At 41.9% G+C, this 22359-nt stretch overlaps 1 protein-coding gene across 5 annotated transcripts in view; it reads left to right on the top strand.

The window, feature by feature from the left end:
• MECOM (MDS1 and EVI1 complex locus) overlaps positions 1-22359 on the top strand; it is a 49796-nt gene that overhangs the window by 24853 nt on the left and 2584 nt on the right. For 2 of the 5 annotated variants that reach the window (XM_040613620.1, XM_040613621.1), the window contains exons 6-14: positions 231-1593; positions 3596-3683; positions 6582-6608; positions 13827-13993; positions 15378-15455; positions 17195-17364; positions 18463-18607; positions 21375-21611; positions 22158-22344. In XM_040613620.1, coding sequence (XP_040469554.1) covers positions 231-1593; positions 3596-3683; positions 6582-6608; positions 13827-13993; positions 15378-15455; positions 17195-17364; positions 18463-18607; positions 21375-21611; positions 22158-22344 — 2462 coding nt within the window. The remainder of the gene's footprint in view (positions 1-230; positions 1594-3595; positions 3684-6581; positions 6609-13826; positions 13994-15377; positions 15456-17194; positions 17365-18462; positions 18608-21374; positions 21612-22157; positions 22345-22359) is intronic. The other 3 variants (XM_040613622.1, XM_040613623.1, XM_040613624.1) reach the window with 2 other exon arrangements.

Here is a 22359-nt window from a genome sequence, read left to right on the forward strand (position 1 = left end):
TTTCTGGTTTGTTGGAGTGGGTTTTGGTGCTGTCTTTAGGCATTTGTCTGCTTGGATGCCTTGCTTTGGAAGAGTCCAATAGCTTTTTGTGCATTTGTGCACCAGACTTCTCCTTACGGCTTCCTAATTGACATTTGGTGGGTAAAAAAGTGGTGTTATTTGCAAAATTTTGAGGGTGGGGGCAATTACCATAAAGCCTGAGATGTGTTGTTGTTGTTGTTTACATACAGGTGAGGTCTGCCATAAATCCTATACTCAGTTTTCAAACCTTTGTCGTCATAAGCGCATGCATGCTGATTGCAGAACCCAAATCAAGTGCAAAGACTGTGGACAAATGTTCAGCACTACGTCTTCCTTAAATAAACACAGGAGATTTTGTGAGGGCAAGAACCATTTTGCAGCAGGAGGATTTTTTGGCCAAGGCATTTCACTTCCTGGAACCCCAGCTATGGATAAAACGTCCATGGTTAATATGAATCATGCAAATCCGGGCCTTGCTGACTATTTTGGAGCCAATAGGCATCCTGCTGGTCTTACCTTTCCAACAGCTCCTGGATTTTCTTTTAGCTTCCCTGGTCTGTTTCCTTCAGGCTTGTACCACAGGCCACCTTTGCTACCTACTAGTTCTCCTGTTAAAGGACTACCGAGCGCAGATCAGACAAACAAAAGTCAAAGTCCCCTCATGACAAATCCTCAGATACTGCCAGCCACCCAGGATATTTTGAAGGCACTAAATAAGCAACCATCAGTAGGGGAGAATAAGCCAGTGGAGCTTCAACCAGAGAGGTCCTCTGAAGAGAGGCCGCATGAGAAACTCAGTGACCAGTCAGAGAGTAGTGACCTTGACCTTGACGATGTCAGTACCCCCAGTGGCAGTGACCTGGAAACCACCTCGGGCTCTGATCTGGAAAGTGACATTGAAAGTGAGAAAGAGAAATTTAAAGAAAATGGTAAAATGTTCAAAGACAAAGTAAGCTCTCTGCAGAGCCTGGCTTCAATAAATAATAAGAAAGACCACAGCAATCATTCCATTTTCTCACCATCCTTAGAGGAGCAGACTGCGGTGTCAGGAGCGGTGAATGATTCTATAAAGGCTATTGCTTCTATTGCTGAAAAGTACTTTGGTTCAACAGGACTTGTGGGGCTGCAAGACAAAAAAGTCGGAGCCTTACCTTACCCTTCCATGTTTCCCCTCCCGTTTTTTCCAGCATTCTCTCAATCAATGTATCCATTTCCTGATAGAGACTTGAGACCGTTACCCTTGAAAGTGGAGCCCCAATCACCCAGTGAAATAAAGAAGATTCCAAAGGGAAGCTCTGAGTCTCCCTTTGACCTCACCATAAAGCGTAAGGAGGAGAAGCCACTTACTCCCATACCCTCAAAGCCAGCAGCCCCCTCTGCGGCAAGCCAGGACCAGCCTCTAGATCTCAGCATGGGCAGCAGAAGTCGAGCCAGTGGCACAAAACAAGCCGAGCCTCGGAAAAACCACGTCTTTGGAGAAAAGAAAGGAGGTGACCTCGAGCAAAGGAAAGCTTCGGAGTCCTCCTTGCAGCACGCCAGGCCCACCCCGTTCTTTATGGATCCCATTTACAGGTAACAGACTATCTGCTGCCTTTCGGCATCCTTTGGTACAGGCAGCTAGGTCTGTCAGGGCCACCTGCCCACGGAGGCAGGACAACCACATCCCGTCCCCCTCCCACTGGCCCTGGAGGCATCATCCCACCCCTGAGGCATGGGGTGGCCCAGGCTGCATGCAAACCTGTGCACCCCGCCTCAAATCTGAGCTGCTCGCAGCGAACCCTGGCTCTGCTAACGCTGCAATTAGCAAGTCTTCATGACTGCCCTCATTGCCGTGGGTCGTTAGTTTCAATTGCGTAACTTGACATGCAGAAGTTGAATGTTTTCTCTTACCCATAAGTGAATTGGCATCAGTATTGAATGTTTGTCTATTTACTGTGTATTTGACACCACTGGTTTGCCCCAAATTCCTTTTCTTCCAAAATGCTGCCCACCTTCCTTGACTGCCCTCAGCCTTCCCCTGGAAATTCCAGCGCATCTCACCAGGGTGCCACCTGGACACCACCTTTCTGATGCCTCCTGAATTAAATAGGAGTATCTCATAAGTACAACAAGGAAGCAAATTTGTCCTAAAGTGTATAAACAGTATGGAAATTAAGAGTGATTTCGGCCCTTTTTTACCCTTTTTTGAGTAATGGGTTGATTTCTCCAGGCATTTCATTAATATAATTGAAGGTGCAGTGTCCTTGTGTGTACAGCCTAACCGGCGGGCTAGTTAATCTGATCTACCTTATGAAATCAATGGGAGCCTTGTCTGCGGCTTTGATGGGTGCACAAGCAGACACTGCCAGTGAGCTGGGGTTTTAAAAACCAGTGGTAAAATCCTGACCCCTCAGTGTTTCCCAGCAGTGCTGAGACAGATCTCACTGGGATCTGGATTTCACCTGCTTCCTGTGTACGTCAGCCCCTCTTTGCCCTTCGCCTTCTGCTCGTGCATCTGAAACCAGCCAAAGTCATGCATCTAAATTAGTTTAGAAAATTATTAGCCATAAAAATATTTGTCTGTTATAGAAATGACTGATTTTAAAGCCTATTGCTAAAAAAAAAAGAAAGTTACTGCCATGTAAATTATATTAATTTCTTTATCTGAAAAAGAAATGCTATGGGCAAAGTTTTTGGAGAGTGCTGTCGCATAAGACAACAGGTATGCATTATGAGGAAACAGGATATGATGTTATTTACTGAGATGGTTTTATTCATGCCAGATTGATATCTGAATTAGACTATAGGTTTTCTTTGCGTCATACTCTTTTTAAATGCCTGAAGCAGTGGAAATAATGATCCGTGTTTTATGGTCCTGCATTAGAAACTAATGAAATCTGTACAAATCTGACAGCACAGCATGAGGCCAGTGGCTACTGAGCCTTCCTTTGCCCTGAGTTATATCTATGTATGGATAAGAGGATCTGTCCCATGAACCGTACATATCAAGCAAAATCCTCAAACTTCCATGCTGCATCTGAATTATCCACACTGTGTTTCGCTGCATAAATGCCCACTTGAGCTGATCACAGTCCTTGTTGCTGGCATATCAGATTCAGTGTGTCCCCACAAGCCCGACTTTCTCACCCTGCTCATGTGTGGCCATGCAGGAGAGTTTTCCAGGATGGTGCCTGTGATGTCTTGCATGGGCAGATGAGAAAGGACCCATTGCTCAAGGCTCCTGTTGCCTTGAATTCCTCTCCTCTGAGTGGAGAGCACACTTGGTTGCCTTATCACTTTAGAAGAGTGCTCGGTAGTTAGTCGTTCCTATTATAATTACTACCAGTCTTTTGAAATGGAATTATTTCCTATATAAATGATATAATCTCCCTTTAACGGCAATTCACAGCCCCCACCCACAGTAATGAGCTGTATGCAGGCATTGAGAGTTGACTGTACTTCCTTATCTTTTACGATTATCTCTGAGAAACAAATTACTTGATGTATAACTGACTATTTTAAACATTGGTAGATGTATAATTATTAATATCTGAGACTGATTCATCACAAGCAAATCTAATTTTAACATTTACAGAGTAGAAAAAAGAAAGTTAACTGACCCACTGGAAGCTTTAAAAGAGAAATACTTGAGACCTTCCCCAGGATTCTTGTTTCATCCACAAGTAAGTATTTTGGGAATTTTGATGTTGTAAACAAGCCTGTTGATGCTTCAAAGCAGGTGCAGAGAAATGAATGCAGTCTTAGTCATTTTTGGATTTCCTAAAACACACAGTTTTTGCTGTACCATTGTGGTGGAAAGCATAAGCATTGTTCTGAGCTTCTTGATGTTTTGCAGATGAAACAACATGTTTTCATTATAGAGGAAGCCAGATACAAACTACATGTATGTTTTAGAATTGTGTTCCTCCAAAACTGTAGTGTAGCTACCAACACTTAGAGCTACCCATGTCTTCTTTAGCGCTCTCCTTGCGCTGGGCTGTTGTGGTGGAGTCAGCAGTGGCTGCAAGGAGGATATGTAGATTCAAAGTTGGGCCAGCAAAGCTGAGCATCCCAGTTGTCGATATTTAAGGACTCCTAGAAAAGAGATAAAACCTTCCACCCAATGCTTTCAAGTCTTGTCATGCAAATACTCCATCTTTCTTAGGTACCTGTGGTGGGCTGTAGTGTGTGCGGTGACTTTGTAGATCCTTGCTCCTCCGTACCTGAAGACATGCTATATGAGAGGGCTGCTGTCTTGTTCACAGGCTGTAATCCTGCTGCTTTTTTGCTGAGTAACAAAAATTTAGGAGAGCGTCCCTAAAATATGGTGTAACAACTGCAATATGTACGTAGTATAGAAATAGGACATGTATGCGAACTGTACGTTGCTTTTCTTCAACAGCACTGCACTCTCATTTTGTCTTCCTCCTCCTTGCCCAAGGGGATTTTTCTAAAACTTTGGGTTAAATCTTATGCCTGAATAAAATGCTCTGTGGTATTGGGAATTTTGAACTGCTTGCTGACTACGGGCTGCTTCATCCTACTAATGACACCCCATACAAATCTTGTATTTTAAGTGTACAACCAGGAGCTGCTTCAGAAGCTGGTTCAGCTTCCTCTGAATTCCTGGGCGTAACATGCCAATAATCTGCCCCTTCTTGCATTTATTTTTTTTTCTCTCTCAGTGAAGTCAACAGTTGTTATGTCCTAAGTTGTATGGAATATATTCTGAAATATGGGATTTCTGCAGAACTGGGAAGAGCAGCTGATTGCACGTATAGTTGCAGATGCACAAGCATAATGCTATTGCATGGGTGGAGAGTGCAGAAAAATACCCCGTTCTAGATCCAGTGCCTGAAGGAAGTGATGAATCTATTAGGCATTAAAGTCACTAAGAATTTATCAACAAGATTTAGTAGCAGCTCAGCACCTCTTGCCAAGTTACCTTATTTGCCAAAGTTGCAAAGCAACAAGTTACAATCCCCATTTTGCAGCAGATAGTGCTAATGCACGAACACACAAACAGGAGCTCGAGCCTCTGTGTCCTCTGCTGTCAAACCAGGCTGGTTCCTCTCCATTAAGTGTGTGATTGTGTTAGAGCAGCTAAGGGGCTGCAAATTAATAGTAAATTATTTAAATGATGGCATATTAGGTACTGTATTGATGGAAGAAACTATTATTTTGCTTAGTGCTAGCTAGCTTTTGAGGCGTAAATCTGTGTTGTTTAGTGGAGTTGGATTCAAGGATTCAAGCTGGATTCAAAATGAAGGTTTTGCCACAGGTTGGTGTGATGATGGTGGTAGGTAGCGTGGTCAGTGGGTGGGAAGGGAAACTAAAATGCACTGTTAGGAGTTTGGCTGTGGTGGGCAGGGAAGGAGTTGGGTACTCTGCTATGCAGTGTTGCATGAGCCTGAGTTACATGGGGAACTAGAGAAGAGCTAATGGGAGCTAGGCAAGGATGCTGTAGGCGTGCAGGTGAAATGGAGACATTGGGTATTTTTCCATTAGTGGGCAGGATGTCGGGATTTCAGCCTTCGTGTTTTTTGACAGAGTTGTTTATTGTTAGTGCCCGAGGAAGGTCCCAGTGTGGTCACCAAGTCCGTCAGGGTGAGCAGGAGGTGCAGGATGCCACCTCCCTGCTGAGGTGCCCGCTGAGGAGGGGCAGAGCCACCCCCTCTGCCAGGAGGGAAGGCTAGCTGTGCGCCTGCCGTGCTTGACCTATTCCTTCACATTTCTTGTTTTGCAATAGAAAGAAAACAAGCATCCATGGTAAAAGCTGGCTTTCATTTTATCATTTATCTAGCTGCTAGGGATAACGTCTTTAACTTGGTGTGAGGTGGATGGATACAAAGGTCGCGAGTGTAACATGCGCTCTTAGTACATTGTAAAAGAAAACTAAACCACCATCACATGTCCTGTCAAAAAAGTAAATGCCAAAATCTGCTATTTTGCGGCCTTTAATAGAAAAGAGTCTCCTGTTTGCAAAGGCAGAATTTGACTTGGTATTTATGGAGGACTGGGGAACAGTTGCAGAAAAGCTGTTTTTCCTTTATAGTCCTGTTCACCCCTGTAAAAGTACAGGTGTGGAGTGCACCGACAGTTTTCATTTTCTGCTGGCAGTATTTGTCTGTGTAAAACATGAACAAAATTATTGTTTGTGTCCTACAAGTTTGTGTATCTGTAGGTGAATTTGTTTCTGAAAGGGGCCATCTGATGAAGCAAAAATTTATTTTTTTTAAACTATATAAAGTGACAGCTAACAGATGGATCTTTAAAATAGGCTTCAGAAGTAGAGATTAAGGATATAAACCCTGCAGCCCTTATACTGTCCCTGTCTGGGCAAAATTCCTTCTAGTGGCAGTGGCCCAACAGCTAGGAAAATTACATCATTTAATGATATTTCACAGTAATTTGCCATTACAAGGATTGTATTTTTAGGGAGAGAATACCCCGATGCAACAAATCATTCAGAATAACATTTTAATTAGTATCTTTAAATAAAATCTTAATTAGTAGATTGATTGCAATGAGGGTTCCAGTGCACGAATAATGTGTTGTTTTTGTTTCAATTTTGCTCCCAGTTCCAATTGCCTGATCAAAGAATTTGGGTAAGTTCATTGCTTATATTTTTGATTTAATCATTGTGAAATAAATTGCATAAGAAAAATATAATATGAAAGAAAACTTACCACTCAATTATGGAGCATGCCAGGCTTTCCTACACAGTGTTGTAGCTGTAGCAGATAAATGCCCTCTTATGTCAAATTGGCTTTATTTTTACCTACCTAATCCTGCTGGTTTTATTTGGTGAAGGCAATGGGAGCTTTACCTGAGAGTTACAAAATGCAGTTTTTCTTTATAATTAACTGAAATTGGTCCAAGCAGTTTCCTTCAGATTGCAGTGAAATTTTCAGGCTGAAATCTTAGGTTGCAATAGTTATAAATATTTAATCTGCATTTGAGATATTAAAACACAGAGCCTCAGAGAACTTTGCGTTTCTATCTGGCGTTGAGCTTAATGGGACTTAGTCACTTTAATAGCTTTAAAGTTTTGAGCTTAATTGCTCATTGCTGTACTTAAAGCAGAAATACAACACCCATTTGTTTGCTGTGTTTGGGTCAAATTTGTCCTGTGTGTATACTTACATCGTCCCCCTTATGCGAACAGGAGTTGTGCTTTTAGTACTATGGGATAAATTTGAGTTTGCTCTTCTATTTTTAGAAAACATTATTTTTAATATGTCTAAATTCTTCATGAAAAAAGAGCCACAGCAACTGCTTTCGCAGATGCAACTCAAATAACACCGTGTTTTGCTCTTGCATTGCTGGCTCTTCAGCTGCAGCACTGAACCCATAAATACTTGTCCCAGATTATTCCCAACCTTTGGGCTTCAGAAGGGAGAGCTGGAGCCAGCCGGCTGCGGCTTGGGTCCTGACTCACTCTCCTTCATCACTCAGAGGCAACGTGGACTAGTTTCACAAGACAAAGCCAGGATTTCACATGTACACTTTTCCACGTGCATGTCTGTACGGGGCCAGTGCGGGAGCCCTCAGAGGTGCTGCCCCTGCAGATTGGCTCTTAGCCCTGCCCTTCTCCGTGCTTCAAAAGCAGCGGTGGACCCATGCATACACATGGCTTTTAATCCCATTTTCTTCCTGTAAAGCAGTGGTTTATGCAGCTGCAAAAGATGCACTAGGATCCTGAGATGACAGGATTAGCAGGCACTGAAGGGCTCCTGTGGGCACCCACAGATGCTGAATGAGCTCAACAGATAGGAGGTGGGGTTAGATGCCGGACTGGGAGAGCACAAGAGGTGGTTCCCAAACATTTTCTTTGCAGTAGAGAGAATTCAGTGTAGCACATGAAGGAGCTGTGGTAGGATTTGTGATTTGGGCCAGGCGCCCTGAATCCCCTGCTTTCAGAAAAGTAGCTTTATTTGGGCTTATTTGGGAAGTCAAAAAACCCAGTGCAGTCTGTTTCTTCTGTCTGCTTTCCTTGACATTGGCTTGGTCCTCAAATTTCCATCATCTCGTTTGTTTTTTGTGAGCATGTCTCCTGGCCATGCTAGTGCTTTGAGCAGCTGCAGCAGAAATAGGTCTTTAAAACATAAAGTGCCTAGAGCAGGATGCTGATTCATGGATGAATCTTCATCTTGAGATATTTGAATATGTCACATGAGTCTTTTTATCTTCGTTTGCAGTTGCGTGTGCCATATATTTCAAGATTATTTTGGACTGTTTTTCATTGTTTGGCAGGAACCCTATCGTACAAATCAATGGGCAACACCCTCTCCTGAATGGATCACAATTTATTTAGTCAATAGACTCTTTCATCCTCTCTGGTCCCATCAAGAGAAGGTGGCTGTAAAGAGGTTTTGTAGTTATAGTCAGACTTTATTTGCAATAGTTTTATGGAGAGTAATTGTAAATAATTAATTTTACAAAAAAAAAAAAAAAGATTTGGTGAGTGCATTAACAGAGCTTTTATTTTACTGGGCTTATTTTAGCATGATCCATTCTTTTAGATTAGCTAAATCCCCACCAACTGCATTAATACAAATAGAGTTATAGCAGAACTATGCTGCAGATCAGCATGAGTTTCTCACTACTGCTTCACAGAGTTCAGCCACGTGTGATAGATCCCTTGAACATGAATATATCTCAGCCAAGTTCCATGGCTGGATGTCCAAATGCACACAGCTTCAGGACAACACATTCACAAGTTGTAGTTTTTACAGAAAGCATTATAACTTGAACTGGGGAGGGAGAAATCCTGAGCTTTAGTAGTTGGGTTTTCAGTATTTCTCTAAATAACACTAGTAAAAATAGAAAGCAAACATTTGAACAGTTTTTTTTCCCATGAGTTACAGCCATAAAATCAGTTGTTTTTGCGATAATAGCAATGAAGGAGTCACGTTTGTAAAACATGAGGTCATGTTTTACATGACATTGTCTGCTAGTTTATTTCAGATCATCAGGTTGTTCTTAAAAAGCAGCAACCACAAACCTTTGCTTTATTTATACCACTTTTTCTTCTATTGGTTAATAAATTTTAAGACAAATGTTCAAGGCTCCTGCTGATGGTATCTTGCCCGTTGAAATGTTTATAAATACTTGGTTTAGCCGATTATGGTAATGTCTGCATTTTTGAGTCGGAGCTGGGGAATTGCGACTGCATATTAGTTTGCGTCAGTAGGAGGTTAATAGCCTCTCAGGGAGGTGGGGGGAAGCTGCTTCCTTTTCCAGACATCTGGACACAGATAGAATCAACAGCTCTTATATATGTAAATCAAAAGTTACTGTTCTATATAAAATACTGTCATTCACTGATCTCAGATTAGCAGCAGGCATGACTTGTCCATAAGGCAATAGCTGTATGTAGAATATGTAATAGGATCTTCTCGCTCTCCTACCTCCTTGGAGAGCTTTCTCTGTGACCACGGCAATTACACTAATCCCATCCTTGGGGTCAAGCAGTGCCTTCCTCCCCGTGCCCCACTCAGGGATCGCTGTGGTCCTTGGGCACTCAGCTGGGGTGCAGACCCCTCCTGAAAGTGCTGCCTGACAGCTTGAGCCACACACCTACCTCCCTGGTGTTCCCCAGGGACCACCCCTGGAGGGATGAGGTGGCTGTGAGCACCCACCTAACCTCCCAGGACAGGTGCTATTGCTGACAGCTTGCTCCAGGAGTTTGGCGCTGACTGGTAGCATCTCTGTGGCCAATACAGCTCCTACAGGGGCAAGTCTTGCTTTCCCATCAGCAGTAGTTGTATTTGAAGGAGTAAGAGCTACTTTGTGTTTCAGATGAAAGAGGGAGTTTCACTGTGGAAAAGGGAAAGGTATCTTCTTCCTGTGTTAATAATTAGTTAAAAAAAAAAATCCACCCCCCAAAAAAAACTGGGGCAAAAAAGGATAAGAACAAATTAGTGGTTTTTACAATCATTCAAGATTATCAGTGGGTCCACTTCAGTGTATCACTGGGCTCTGAACTATGGCATACTCTGTATAAATGACATGGGAAGAAGGGTGAAGAGACAAAGAGTACAGAGCTTGTGACTGTTTATGGAGAACAGCTACATCCAAAGCTGACTGTGAAGGTTTTGCAGAAGATGGGCAGAAAGCTGAGTCACCAGGGATTAAAACAGCAATAAAACTCAATGTCAGTAAGTACCCATTAATACTGAGGGGAAAGTGTGACTCTTAACTCATGTTATTCAGGAAAAAGATCTTGAAGTCGATAGTACTATGAAAATATCATCTGAGTGCTTAGCAGAAAGGATTTGAAAACATCATTAATGTTATACTGCCCTCAGGTCTTGAATACAGCTGAAGTCCCTCTCAAAAAGGACATAGTAGAATTAGAAAAGACACAAAAAAGTGCAACAATGATGATCAGAGGTAGGGAACAGCTTCCATACAAAAAGAGACTAAGTAGATTTTGATTTTTTCAGCTTGGCAAAGAAATGCCTGAGGGAGCTGTGCCCCAGCTCTGTGAGACCATGAATGGTGAGCAGAACGTGAATGAGAAATGGTTATTCATTAGTTTTAACAATACAAAAAAAAATGAGGGGCACCCAGCTGAATTATCCAGCTAAAGGCTTAGAAGGAACAAAAGCCAGTATCTTTTCATATGCACCTAATTAAATGGGCGAACTCTCCTTGACAAAAATATAAATGAATTCGAAAAGGGTTTAGCCAAATGAATGGGAGCAGCAGCCGCCTATGGCTGTTCAACACTGTAATCGAGATGCAACCTCCAATTAGGGCTCTTGCACCTCTCATTGCTGGTGCATGACAGAAGACACTGGGGAGAAGGTTGGTCCCTTGCCCACCCTCCTGCGCATCCCCTGGAACCACTGCCTGAAACCAGACTACCGGCTTCCCAAAAGCCTGTGTCACAGGTTTGAAATTCCTGCTTGGTTTTGGTGTCTGAGTTAGTCCTCTGCGCAGCAAACCCCGGATTTCATATTACTCAGTTGATATTTTGCATTTAGACTGATGAGCAGGGGCTGCCTACCTGCCTGTAAAGTAACTGAGAGCTTGTTGGGAGTCCTGGCTGGCAGGATTTTATGGGCTGTAACAAGCCCGTGCAACCCAGGTGCCCATCTCGTGATAGGGGTTGCCTCCTGAAGGCCCTGAGCACCAGCACGCTCCAGGACTTCTTAAGAAAATGCCCCAGTTTTGGTTCTTGTGAGCCCTGTCTCCAGCAGCTGGTAACAGCTGTAATTATCCTGCCGGCAGCAGCGTGGCAGCGCCTCGTATCAGCAAAGGCTTGGGGCTGAGCGCTTCCCGTTGTTGCTGGTGCATTTCTTGAAAAATATAAATCATACCAGGTAACTACATAGATCAGGTTTAAAAAAAAAAAGAAGAAAAGAAAAAAAAGACAACCCCACAAACAACAAATGCAATAGTCATTCCTATGGTGAGAAACATATTTTTGGAAAGCGAGTAATACTTTAGAATAATTGGAAGTGCTTGTGCTTCCTCTGAATGAGGAATTTAAGATTAGATGCTGATTTCATACCTATTTTGGGACTGATGTAATCCTGGAAGCAGTGTTTGAGGTAGTGCTGATCTGCATTGCTGTACATTAGGGAAGAATTGGTCTAGTTTCTCCTCTGCAAAATCCTGGAAACAAGAACTAAAAAAAAAAAAAAAAAAAAAAGCATGACTAAGACATTTTAAATGTAAAGGGCAAAATAGTTGCTTTAATATATTACTGTAGGGGACCATGTACATGAGAAATGGTCATCCAAAAATGATTTAAAACCACTAGGTAATGAAACTGACTTGAATATTAAATATACATAAATAAAACATTTATTATACTTCTCAACGCCCTTATTATTCTTCACCATAAACGTGCTATCATAACCCATGCACTGTCTTGTCATTGCTAATCAGCCCAGAGGCCAAAGGTCATTTTTCATTCAAACCATTTATTTTTTGCAATTGCAAAATAGATGAATGAAGTCTTGTGGGGAACAATTAGAAGGAATTAAAGGCAGTGGGAAGACTATAGTAAAAGCTTTAAGAATCAATTCTGACTAAAGAAAAAGATGAAGTTGTATCAAAAGAAATATATGGTAATGTTGAGTTGTATGGGTTGATAATGACAACTTGGTGCCGAGATAGAATTACCTCCTCTCCCAGCAGCATCATCATTACATATCTCACGCCTGTGATCAGTACATGTCAAAATCCTTCATATTGACAAATGTGCTGTCCACTTGCATCTGTGGAGAATGTTTTAGCAGCTGAGTGATTATGAATCAAACCCCAGAGCTTACAGCCCCTACTGCCTCGCAATGCTTTCACATTTGTTGCCTGACAAGTAAATGTATCTTGACTTCCCTCTGAGATTTTTTTTTTTCTTTTTTTTTGCACCGTGTTTGATGAAAGACATTTGGCAAATTGGCAGTGGTACCCTGTACATTGCAATTTGTACTCAGCATTAGGAATCTGAGCATGAAATGAGAGGGCAGGCTACAGGCTAAAGGGAAAAAAAAAACCCCAACCCAAAGCCAGAGCTAACCATGATGTGAACAGTCATTCCAGGAGGTAAATGTGCGATTCTGCTCATTAAAATAAAAAATTTAAAAAACAACAAATGTTTAAAATAAAATTTTAAAATCCCAACAGTCAGATTAACCTCTTATGAATTTTGAAGAAAGGGCTGTAAAGGTGTTCTCAGCTGAGGAGCGTTCAGCATCTTGTCTTTCATAGAATTTCCTGCTTCGTTACAACTAAAGTATCGCACAGGGCTCATGCTGTGTTTTTTTTATGATCTGTAGGTGAGATCTTGGGTTTCTTTTCTTTAATTTGTTTGTGATGTTATGAAGAGGCAGATGGTTTCTCTCACCTATCGGTAGGCTTAGCATCAGTCTTGAACTCTCCAAGTGACAAAGTTTGAGATTTTGGAGCAGTTTTCATGGTCGGTTCCAGACACCTTAAAGGAAGTCATCCTCCAGGAATTATTTAATCCCCAATCCCTAAAAATTACAGTCAGCTAACCAAGAGTGGAGGCATCCCAAAGTACATAGAGTTTACAAGCAACTAAAAGTGGAGCAGGAATATTAGGAGGTTGTAGAAAAATAAGAGGCATCTAAGAGGTAATGTAAACACATGGCACCAAACCCATTAAAGCTTCATTTCTTATGGCTTTATCTCATGGTCTTTAACTGTGAAGGGCAAGAAGACTGGGCTGAATGGTTGGATGTGGCTGGGGCACTGACGGAGCCTTTCTGGATCTGGCTTGTTGCAGCCCTTGGTTGAGCTAGCGTTAGTAAGGTTTCTTCTGCAATATTTGTTCTCTGCAAGTCTTTTAACAAAACCCTGACTGGGCAAATTAAGTTATTTTTGGAATCTATTTTTTCTGTTGATTTGGTCAAAAATGGCCAATGGTTTCAGTAGAGGGGATGACTAGACTAAACTCATAAGCACACAGCCACAGAGCACAACTGCATAAACTGGAATTTTATAGAAGCTGAGGCTTAAAAATAAGAAGAAATTAACACTGACTGATTTCGATGTTGTGTGGAAGCAGCTTTCCATTACAGCAGTTAGGGCAGGAGTTCTGCTGTGTGCTAGCCTTGCAGAGAAACCCCACTGTAGTGGTTATGTGCGTTACTCGAAGTGGGACAACATCGTGGCCACCACCTTGCCTAACGTGCCCCATCATTTTTGAGACTGCAACTGTAGATTTGCCCTCCCCCCACCTTTTTTTCTCTTGGCAGTGTCTGTTCTTTGTGTTTTGGCTTTCCAGTGAGGGCAGAAAGCCGCAGCAGCATTCACTGTGACGGGTTCTGTGCTCTCTTCTGTTGCAGATGTCAGCTATAGAAAACATGGCCGAAAAGCTGGAGAGCTTCAGTGCCCTGAAACCGGAGGCCAACGAGCTGATCCAGTCGGTGCCGTCCATGTTCAACTTCCGCGCGCCGCCGAGTGCCCTGCCCGAGACCCTGCTGCGCAAGGGCAAGGAGCGCTACACCTGCAGGTAGCCCCGCGGCCACCCTGCGCCGCCCTCCCAGGCCCCCAGAGCCCACCCTGCACGGGCAGCTGATGGGGACCGCAGCAGGTCTTTCAGGGCTGTCTGTGCCCAAAAAAGCACAGAAAGCCTTTTGCTTTGCGGTTCTTATTTATTAAATTACTGGTATTAGGAAACAGAGAGGTTGCCCTGTATCATACCAGTTTGATAAATGAGGTGGAAACTATTACATAAACAATTATTTTTTCCAAATTTTCTCATCACTTTCATATGCACAAGTGTGCTTTCATTATTGATTTTTTTGATCATAAACTACAGACATGTTCTTTCTCGGGCTTCTGGTTTTAATATCCAAAGGGATCAGAGATAAAATACATGACTTATTAGGACTTATGTATACAGACTTAAAAAAAAAAAAAATACGATGAAGATAGTTATTGTACGTGCAACCAAAATGAATGGGAGCTTTGTCGAGGAGAGTAGAATTAGCTGTGTGGGTATTTTGAAGGCTTATACATCACATTGTGAAAAAATAAATGGGATGTTAAAAGTGAAGGGATGCAATCTTCAAAGTCATCATGTGGAGCAGCCACCACCCTCATACACTTAAAGAGAGTGCCGTGTGAGCTCTGTCCCCATGCAAAAATGGGCTGAATGTCATTAATAGAGCTGGGATAATTATGAACTGAATATTAATATGTTACTTGAATGAAGAGGAAGGGCTGGCGATATTTTTTTTTCCATTATTTTTCCTGTGACATATTATTGAGTTTAGAGAATGGTTTTTAAATTGCATTATTTAGGTCTCTATATCATCTCCAGAATGCGCAGGCGTTTGACACTGGCATATCAGTTTATCTGATCTTTTTGAAAACATGTCACCTTCTTTCAAGACATGTTGTTATAGAAACATACCTTGATGGATTAGGTCTTTGAGTCTTGTCTGCTCTGTTCCTATTCAATGCACAGAATGATGTCACGTTTGCTGACACGTAGAATTGGTTGAAAGGTTTGAAATTTGCTTACAGGGAGGCAGAAATCCGAGGCTTTAATAACAGATTCTCTTGATTCCAAATCTGAATGTGACTGTTAATCATGTAGTGAGCTTAGAAATTTAGGGTGATCTTTAAAACTGGTATGTTTTTGTATCTCCCTTGCCTATGCACAAGAAAAGCTGGTCACTGCCAACAGTCCCAGTCCCTTTCTTGTGTGAGTGTGTGTGTCTCAGTCACTTACATTTACTGAATGCTTTTATTGTAATGTTGTTGCACCAAAGCAATGCCAGTAGTACCATATGTTAACGATTCAATTTGGGCTATGCATCCAGGGCAGCTCACATTGGGATGAAGCCATTGCAGGTGGCGTTGTCTTATCAAACCTTTTTTTATCACAGATACTGTGGCAAGATTTTCCCGAGATCTGCAAACCTAACACGTCACCTGAGGACGCACACTGGAGAGCAGCCCTATAGGTACAGCAACCCCTTACCCCCGACTGTGGTGTGGTCAAGTGGGTAAAGCGAGGGAATGAGTGTTCAGGTGCCTGGCTGGGCCAGCTCCAGTGCTCGCTCCTTCGCCTCGATGACCCACCATTGCATTTTGGTCTCAAATGGGGCTTTTTGCATTCAATGCTGATAATTCAGCATTGGAGCTGCAGCGGTAGGGGAAGGTTTTGGTCCTAGTTAGTGAAGTTATTTTGATTTAGGCAGCTGCTCAGGCACTGTCTGCAAGTCCTGCCTTTGCCTGGAGGGTTAGCTGGCACTTCTGAAACCAGCAGGACTGAAGTGATTTTCAATAGGGCTCATGGTCATATTTTCCCTTGCAAAAATGTTATTTTGTAGGAGCTCTGTGGTGTTCTTTGCAGCCGGAAGTTGGGTGTTTTGTCAATCATCTGATTTTTGAAAGGTCCTGGTTGCAAAGGCATTACTGTATTTGTTTGTTTCCTGCCTAATCTGAATCCTTTCTAAGGTCTGCTTAACCAAAACCTGTGTGGCTGTACTCTCTTGTTGGTAAGAATATGTAGTGATATTGTGTCCAGGACAGTCACATGCAGAAATGTGTATAGAAGCTTCACCTTATTGAAAATGAAAGATTAATTTGAATCAACTGGAAAGAAGCCAGTTCATGTTCCAGTAAAACAAATGCACCAAATTTCTGCATTTTATGAGCTGTAAAGAGCAGAGTAAGCTCATTGTTTGTGAGGAAACAATATGTTTTTGGCCTCTAGTCTCTTTGGGAAATGAGATTCACATCTTATTTTATTGAAGGAAGGTCTTGATGCATGTTATACCCGTCCACTGTATAAAAGCCACAAGCAATTAGTAGCATAATGGATGATTTCAGCACTAAAAAAATTTGACATCATTGACAAGCATAAGAGAAGCATGGGAGAAGTAAAAGATTGAAAAACTAAAGTGGTGAAGACTGTTGGCTAGTTGCCAGCCAGAGAATTTGGAATAGTTATAGTATGACTTAGTAATGGCTTAAAGAGCAATACAGTAAAGGCTTTAGGGACTCCAAATCGCTACAGAGTATGAAAATTGATGCCTCTGGTACTGGAGTGATAGACTAAACTACTCACATTGGCACAGTATTAAAGGTTGGGACTGTTTATTGCTGGTTTTTGCAAGATAACCAAATTTCCTCTGGGATTAGCAATCGAGCAAGCTAATTCCTCAAGAAAAGATTTAATCACACAGTGTAATTTAGAATAGGAAAAGAAATAGCCCTTTTTACCTTATTTGAGCATTAGAAGAGATCTGTTTCATGTTTTTTCCAAAAGTGTTTAATTGTATTGTATTGGCAGCACATGAAACAATAGAGTTATTGCTCTACTGTTTTTAAACTTCCCAACTTTGCATGCAACAGTTTTCAGAACACGGGAATCAATTACCCTACCTAGTTTGATGCCATTAACTCTGAAATATTATGATTATTCCTAAAGGCAGTATTTGAAATATAAAGCCCAATGTGAATTAAAGCTGAAAAACCCACCGCAGAAGTGACGTCTCCATTCCAAGAGCAGAGTTCTCCAGTTATTCAGCCAAAACTTGTCTTTATTTCAGGGAGGGTTTTGCCTCAATAGAGACTGAGGAACTGCAGTTGGGTACTGAGGCTGAGCCCAGAAGGTGGTTCATGTCTCTTAGGACAAATCTTACATTTCCAGCTACTAACAAACCCTTTTCTACCCACTTGTTTTGATTTTTTTTAGATGCAAATACTGTGACAGATCCTTTAGCATATCTTCTAACCTGCAGAGACATGTCCGTAACATCCACAATAAAGAGAAGCCATTCAAGTGTCACTTGTGTGACAGGTGTTTTGGTCAACAAACCAATCTTGACAGACATCTAAAAAAGCACGAGAACGGGAACATGTCTGGTATGTATGCCTTTTCCTTCCCCAGCATGCCCTGCTTACCACCAGCGCTCATAAACAGGCTGCATGCTCGCTTTCAGTGTACTGAGTGTCAGTAGGCACACGTTGTTCTGCGCCATCTGCTCCGATGAGTGGTTTTTTGGAAAATATGTAAGTGCATAAGCTCTGCTGACATTTAAAGTGCTTTGAAAATCCCAGCATAAACTCTACCCTTGTATAACTTAATACGACTGGATGATGCCTTTTCTTTTGGTTTTAATTAAGCCAACCATAGCATTTTGAGAACAGACTGGGAAAGTTGGTTTAATCCCGTCTCCGCAATCACTCGGCTTTCAATAGGAGTCCTAGATTTAGAATCTCAGGGGGCACTCTAAAAGATTTTCCTGGCACCTTCTGAAATATTCTCACTGTCAGGAGCTGAAAAGCTCATGCTATTATGGAGGTAATGATGTCTCCCAAGCCCAGAGCAAATCGGTCACTGCACAGCAGCGGCAAAGGCAGTGGCAGGTAGTGGATATCACTGGTCTGGTTTAGGTATCTGCAGGGTTTAATGAAAACCCTGTCTGCAGACTTTGATCTAAGTTTCGCTCCTCTGGAAATAACCAGGTACCTGCAGAGAATGCCGAGCTGCCTTTTCCCCGATGCTCAGAGATGTCTGTGCCTGGTCTCAGGGCTAATGCACCTGGGTGATTATGGCAATGGCTGCTCCGTATTTTAAGCATGTTTGCATAATTAGTAGCTAAAATGAAGTTCCATTTGCTTAGTTCAGCCATTGGTCTAACACAGTTATTGACTGACACTCTTGGAGTTACAAGGGAACAGGAGGAAGATGTTGGAATAGATACTTGGCAAAAGCAATAACAAACCATGGAAATGGCACCCAGCATGCAAGGAGTTGTTTTGGCTGGAAACCACTTTTGCTTCATGGATACTGCTACTTCCCTTCTAGTTACCGGTTTTCTGGCCAAAAGCTGGTTGATCACTATGACTTTTTCTGGCTCTCACCCATTTTAACCAGTGTTGCAATTTCAATTTGATTTAAATGGTTAAATATAAAAAATGTGAAGGAGCAACAACAGAAGTCCTCTGTTTTGCTTTAAGGTACTGCAACGTCTTCACCTCACTCAGAACTGGAAAGCACAGGGGCAATCCTAGACGACAAGGAAGACTCTTACTTCACAGAAATTAGGAATTTTATTGGAAACAGCAACCACAACAATCAGTCCCCCCGAAACTCAGAGGAGAGGTGAGTTGCATCTGACCTGCATTCAAAAGGGGCCCCTCTTCCTTTTCCAGGTTTGCTAGCTTATTAAACCGGATTTTTCACTTTTGATGATGTCTGGAGCCAGAGTTATTTTAGCCATCTGGTTGCTTCAGTGTTGGTGTCTTATGAAAAGAAACGTATTGATTGTGCAGGAGCATATTCCCAGTGGCAAGTTCTGGCCAGAAGGTTCCATCCATGAACACATTTCTCTGTGTATCAGGAGCTCTCAGTTTCAAGTTCCCATTGTTAATTTAAGTCTGTTGCAAAATTCCCTCCTTTTACGTTCACGGCAGAACAGGTGAATTCTATATCCTGTGGCTAAATGTAGAGAACCTTACCATTTAAATGCAATCTAAATGTGTAATTAATAGACTAAGCTAAATTCTTGGATCAAATGAAAGATTATAACTGAAAGGCCTTTCCCGTAAGTAACTCAATCCCAAGAAAAATGCTGACTAGCAAAAAGCTGGTGAGGTTGTGGGTAGGCATTGGTAGTTCACAGTGTTCTAGCATGTGAGAGACTTTTTCCTTTTATTATTTATGAAGTATGTGGGTGTTTCAGTTCTTCTGAACTAACAGAAGAGAGACCACTTCTAAATATTTTCAGCTAGTAAAAATACAGCTAAACAGAAAAGGCTGTAGCATGGATACGCACATCAGCTATATGTATTTCTTTGAGACTGGTGTTGCAGTATGCATTATGTGCACTTTGGAACGGGCGTTACATTATCAGCATCAAAAATTTCTTACTGTCGGCGAACAAACTTCACTGTATTCTCAATTTCTAGATGCCTTTGTGAAGGGAAAAAAATGGTGGACATAACACAATTTCCATGAAAGTATTGGATTAAGTGATTACATGCATATTCAAATTTCATTCCATCTTGATTGGCAATGAGGGCTTGGGATTTTTTCCTTGCACATCTGGTCTCAACATGTCCTCCGACAGGAAGTCAGCAAAGTGGAAAGGTTGCTGGGTTGTGCAGTGTTTCCTTTCTAAATTTGGCACTTCAGACTGCTCTTGACGGATATTTTATCCCTGGCAAATTGCTGCATTTGAAAGCATAATTAGAGAATCTGTTTTCTTAATCACATGGCTTTTGTTACTTTGGTTGTAGTCCATCTCCCTTTCATTTCTAGCAGCCTCAATTGAGCATAATAAGCAAGTTGGCAGCCCAAACTACGCTCAACAATTTCTTATTTCTGCCTAGTTAAATAAAAGATGATAGAGATATTGCTCTGATTATCTTAGAGGGGGGTGGCTGCTTCAGCTCTCCCGACTCTGCACAGCCTCAGATTTTTTGATACTTTGATATAAACAGACCATTTCCTAGCTTTTTTTTTTTTTTTAAATGCAATACCAAACTCATGAAAATCAGCTGGAATTTGCTCAGAAAATAGATGAAACTGTATTATGTGTAAGAAAACAGTGCTGTTGTATAAGAAACCATCTTTCACTTGTGTATGCTCCATAAGAAATACATCTTTTATAACATACATCTGTTACAACAGCAAGTCAGACATTAAATACGAAATATGCTGCTAGGGCTCATCCTTATCTTGCTCAGACTTTTGGTATATTCCATATTGTCCTGCACAGTTTGAAGCACACAAAGTCTAAAGCAAACTGCGGGCATACAATAAAGTTTCCATTTTTGTAACTGTATTCCTGGAAGAGTAAGGACCTTTTGCACAATGAGAACAATAGATGAATCAAGGCCTCCGTGATACATAACGTGGCAGAGCAGATACGCTGGTAGCGCAAATTTCACGTGGCTCCGAGTACAGCCCTTCTGCACCACTAGTCCCTCTGGCCATGCATTGGTGGATGTGGCAGTGGTGCTGAATTTCTTTAGCTCTCATTTAATGCAGCAGGATGCGGTGCAACTGTGGATGCTCAGGATCCTACAGGGCTGAGGCCATTAGCAAATGGGCCCCTACTTCAGCATGGGTATTATGTCCTTGATAAAATCCCCTAGGAAGTACTTAAGAGAAGTCATTGTCTGAAAGCAAAGGACAACGTAAGAATAGTGGGTACACCAAATGGTTTTCCATGTGCGTATTGCTATAATTACTCATTTAATAAGAATAAATGCACTTAAAATGCTATACGACCTTTCTTTTCATTACTTCTTACCCTTCAAATCAGTTGATAATGTAGTTCAGTGTGGTGGCAATATTGCAGACCACTCTTCAGATCTTCAGCTGAAGTCCTTTAGGTTCCCATGTATGTAATCCATACGTTCAGTGAAGTAGTATGCTTCCAAATGGGTGGTAGTGTACCAAATTAATTATGCATGTAATTTTGACTTTAAAACTCTGCATGGAGTATTGGATGTCATTTTTGAAAATGCCGGATCTGATTTTCAGAGTTTCTTGGCCCCTAAAGCTTTTGTTAAAAGGCAATGAGTTGTTTTGCCCAGAGTACATATATGATTGGAAACATGAGATGAAATAATGCGTGAGAAAATTTGGAATGGATATCTGAACATATCTCTGCTTGAACAGTAGTTTTTAGCAGAGTAACAGGAAAATCCCATGCTGATGGTACTGTAACATTCAACTGATTTTTGAGTGAAATTTTCTCTAGTACTGCCTAAATGTCTGAAGATAAACAAGATATGAAATACATAAATAATTTTGTTCTGCTGGCACAGATCTTTTCCAGATCTGCCTCCGACGATCTGCTGGTAAGGAGCTTTTGTAACTGATTTGTGATTATTGTCTGGGCTTGTTTTGGTACTTTCAGAATGAATGGCAGCCACTTTAAGGATGAAAAAGCCATGGTAGCCAGCCAGAACTCAGATTTGCTGGATGACGAAGAGGCAGAAGATGAAGTAATGATGGACGAAGAAGATGAAGAGAGTGAAATTGCAGGGAAAACAGTCAAAGAGCCTGTTACAAGTGACATGCATGAGGGGACTCCAGAGGAGGATTACGAGGAAACGAGTACTTTGGACATGAACTGCAAAGCTTCCCCTGGCAGGTTGGTTCCTTCCGAGTATTGGTGTGCCCGATATGCGGAATAAAAACAATACACCATACAAGAGTGCCAGCACCAAACTGTGTGCCGTGGGAACCAGTCCGAAGTAGCCAGCTTCCCAGTTACGATAGCAACGTGCGTCTGTGTTTGGGTCAATACCAGCCCTGTTTTCAGTCTCTTCATGCAATCTGTAGCCCTTAAGAGGAAAAATAACTGTGCTCGGGGAGCTATTGTCAGGTTGTGGGTGAGACAGGAAACATTCATGGGAGAGACGTTATCTGCTCTAGAAACTGACCTGCATCTCCCATAATGGTCTTGTGAAAGGCTGTGGAGACAACAGGAGAGAGGCGACCTCTCCCTCCCCTTCTCCTGCTGCCCACCCTCTCCTCTTTACAAAAGAAAGGAGAATTTCTTTTATTTCAGGGTCACAAGGTGGTTTATGAACTTAAAAAAGGGGAGAAATAGCTCAAATGTGTAAATCTGAGGAGGACAAGGGAAGGTGGAGAGGATTGTTTAGCTGACATTAAAACCTCTGTGGTGTTTTTGTAGGTATAAAGAGGAGGAGTATAATAAGACTGGACTTTCGGCTTTGGACCACATAAGGCACTTCACAGATAGCCTCAAAATGAGGAAAATGGAAGAAAATCAATATAGTGAAGCTGAATTGGCAGCTTTCAATACTTCCCAGCTGCCAGAGGACCTAAAACAACCGTTGTACAGGAAATCCAAATCCCAGGTAAAGCTTAACTCA

Source organism: Falco naumanni, chromosome 13 (assembly GCF_017639655.2).
Source record: "Falco naumanni isolate bFalNau1 chromosome 13, bFalNau1.pat, whole genome shotgun sequence".
NCBI lineage: Eukaryota > Metazoa > Chordata > Aves > Falconiformes > Falconidae > Falco > Falco naumanni.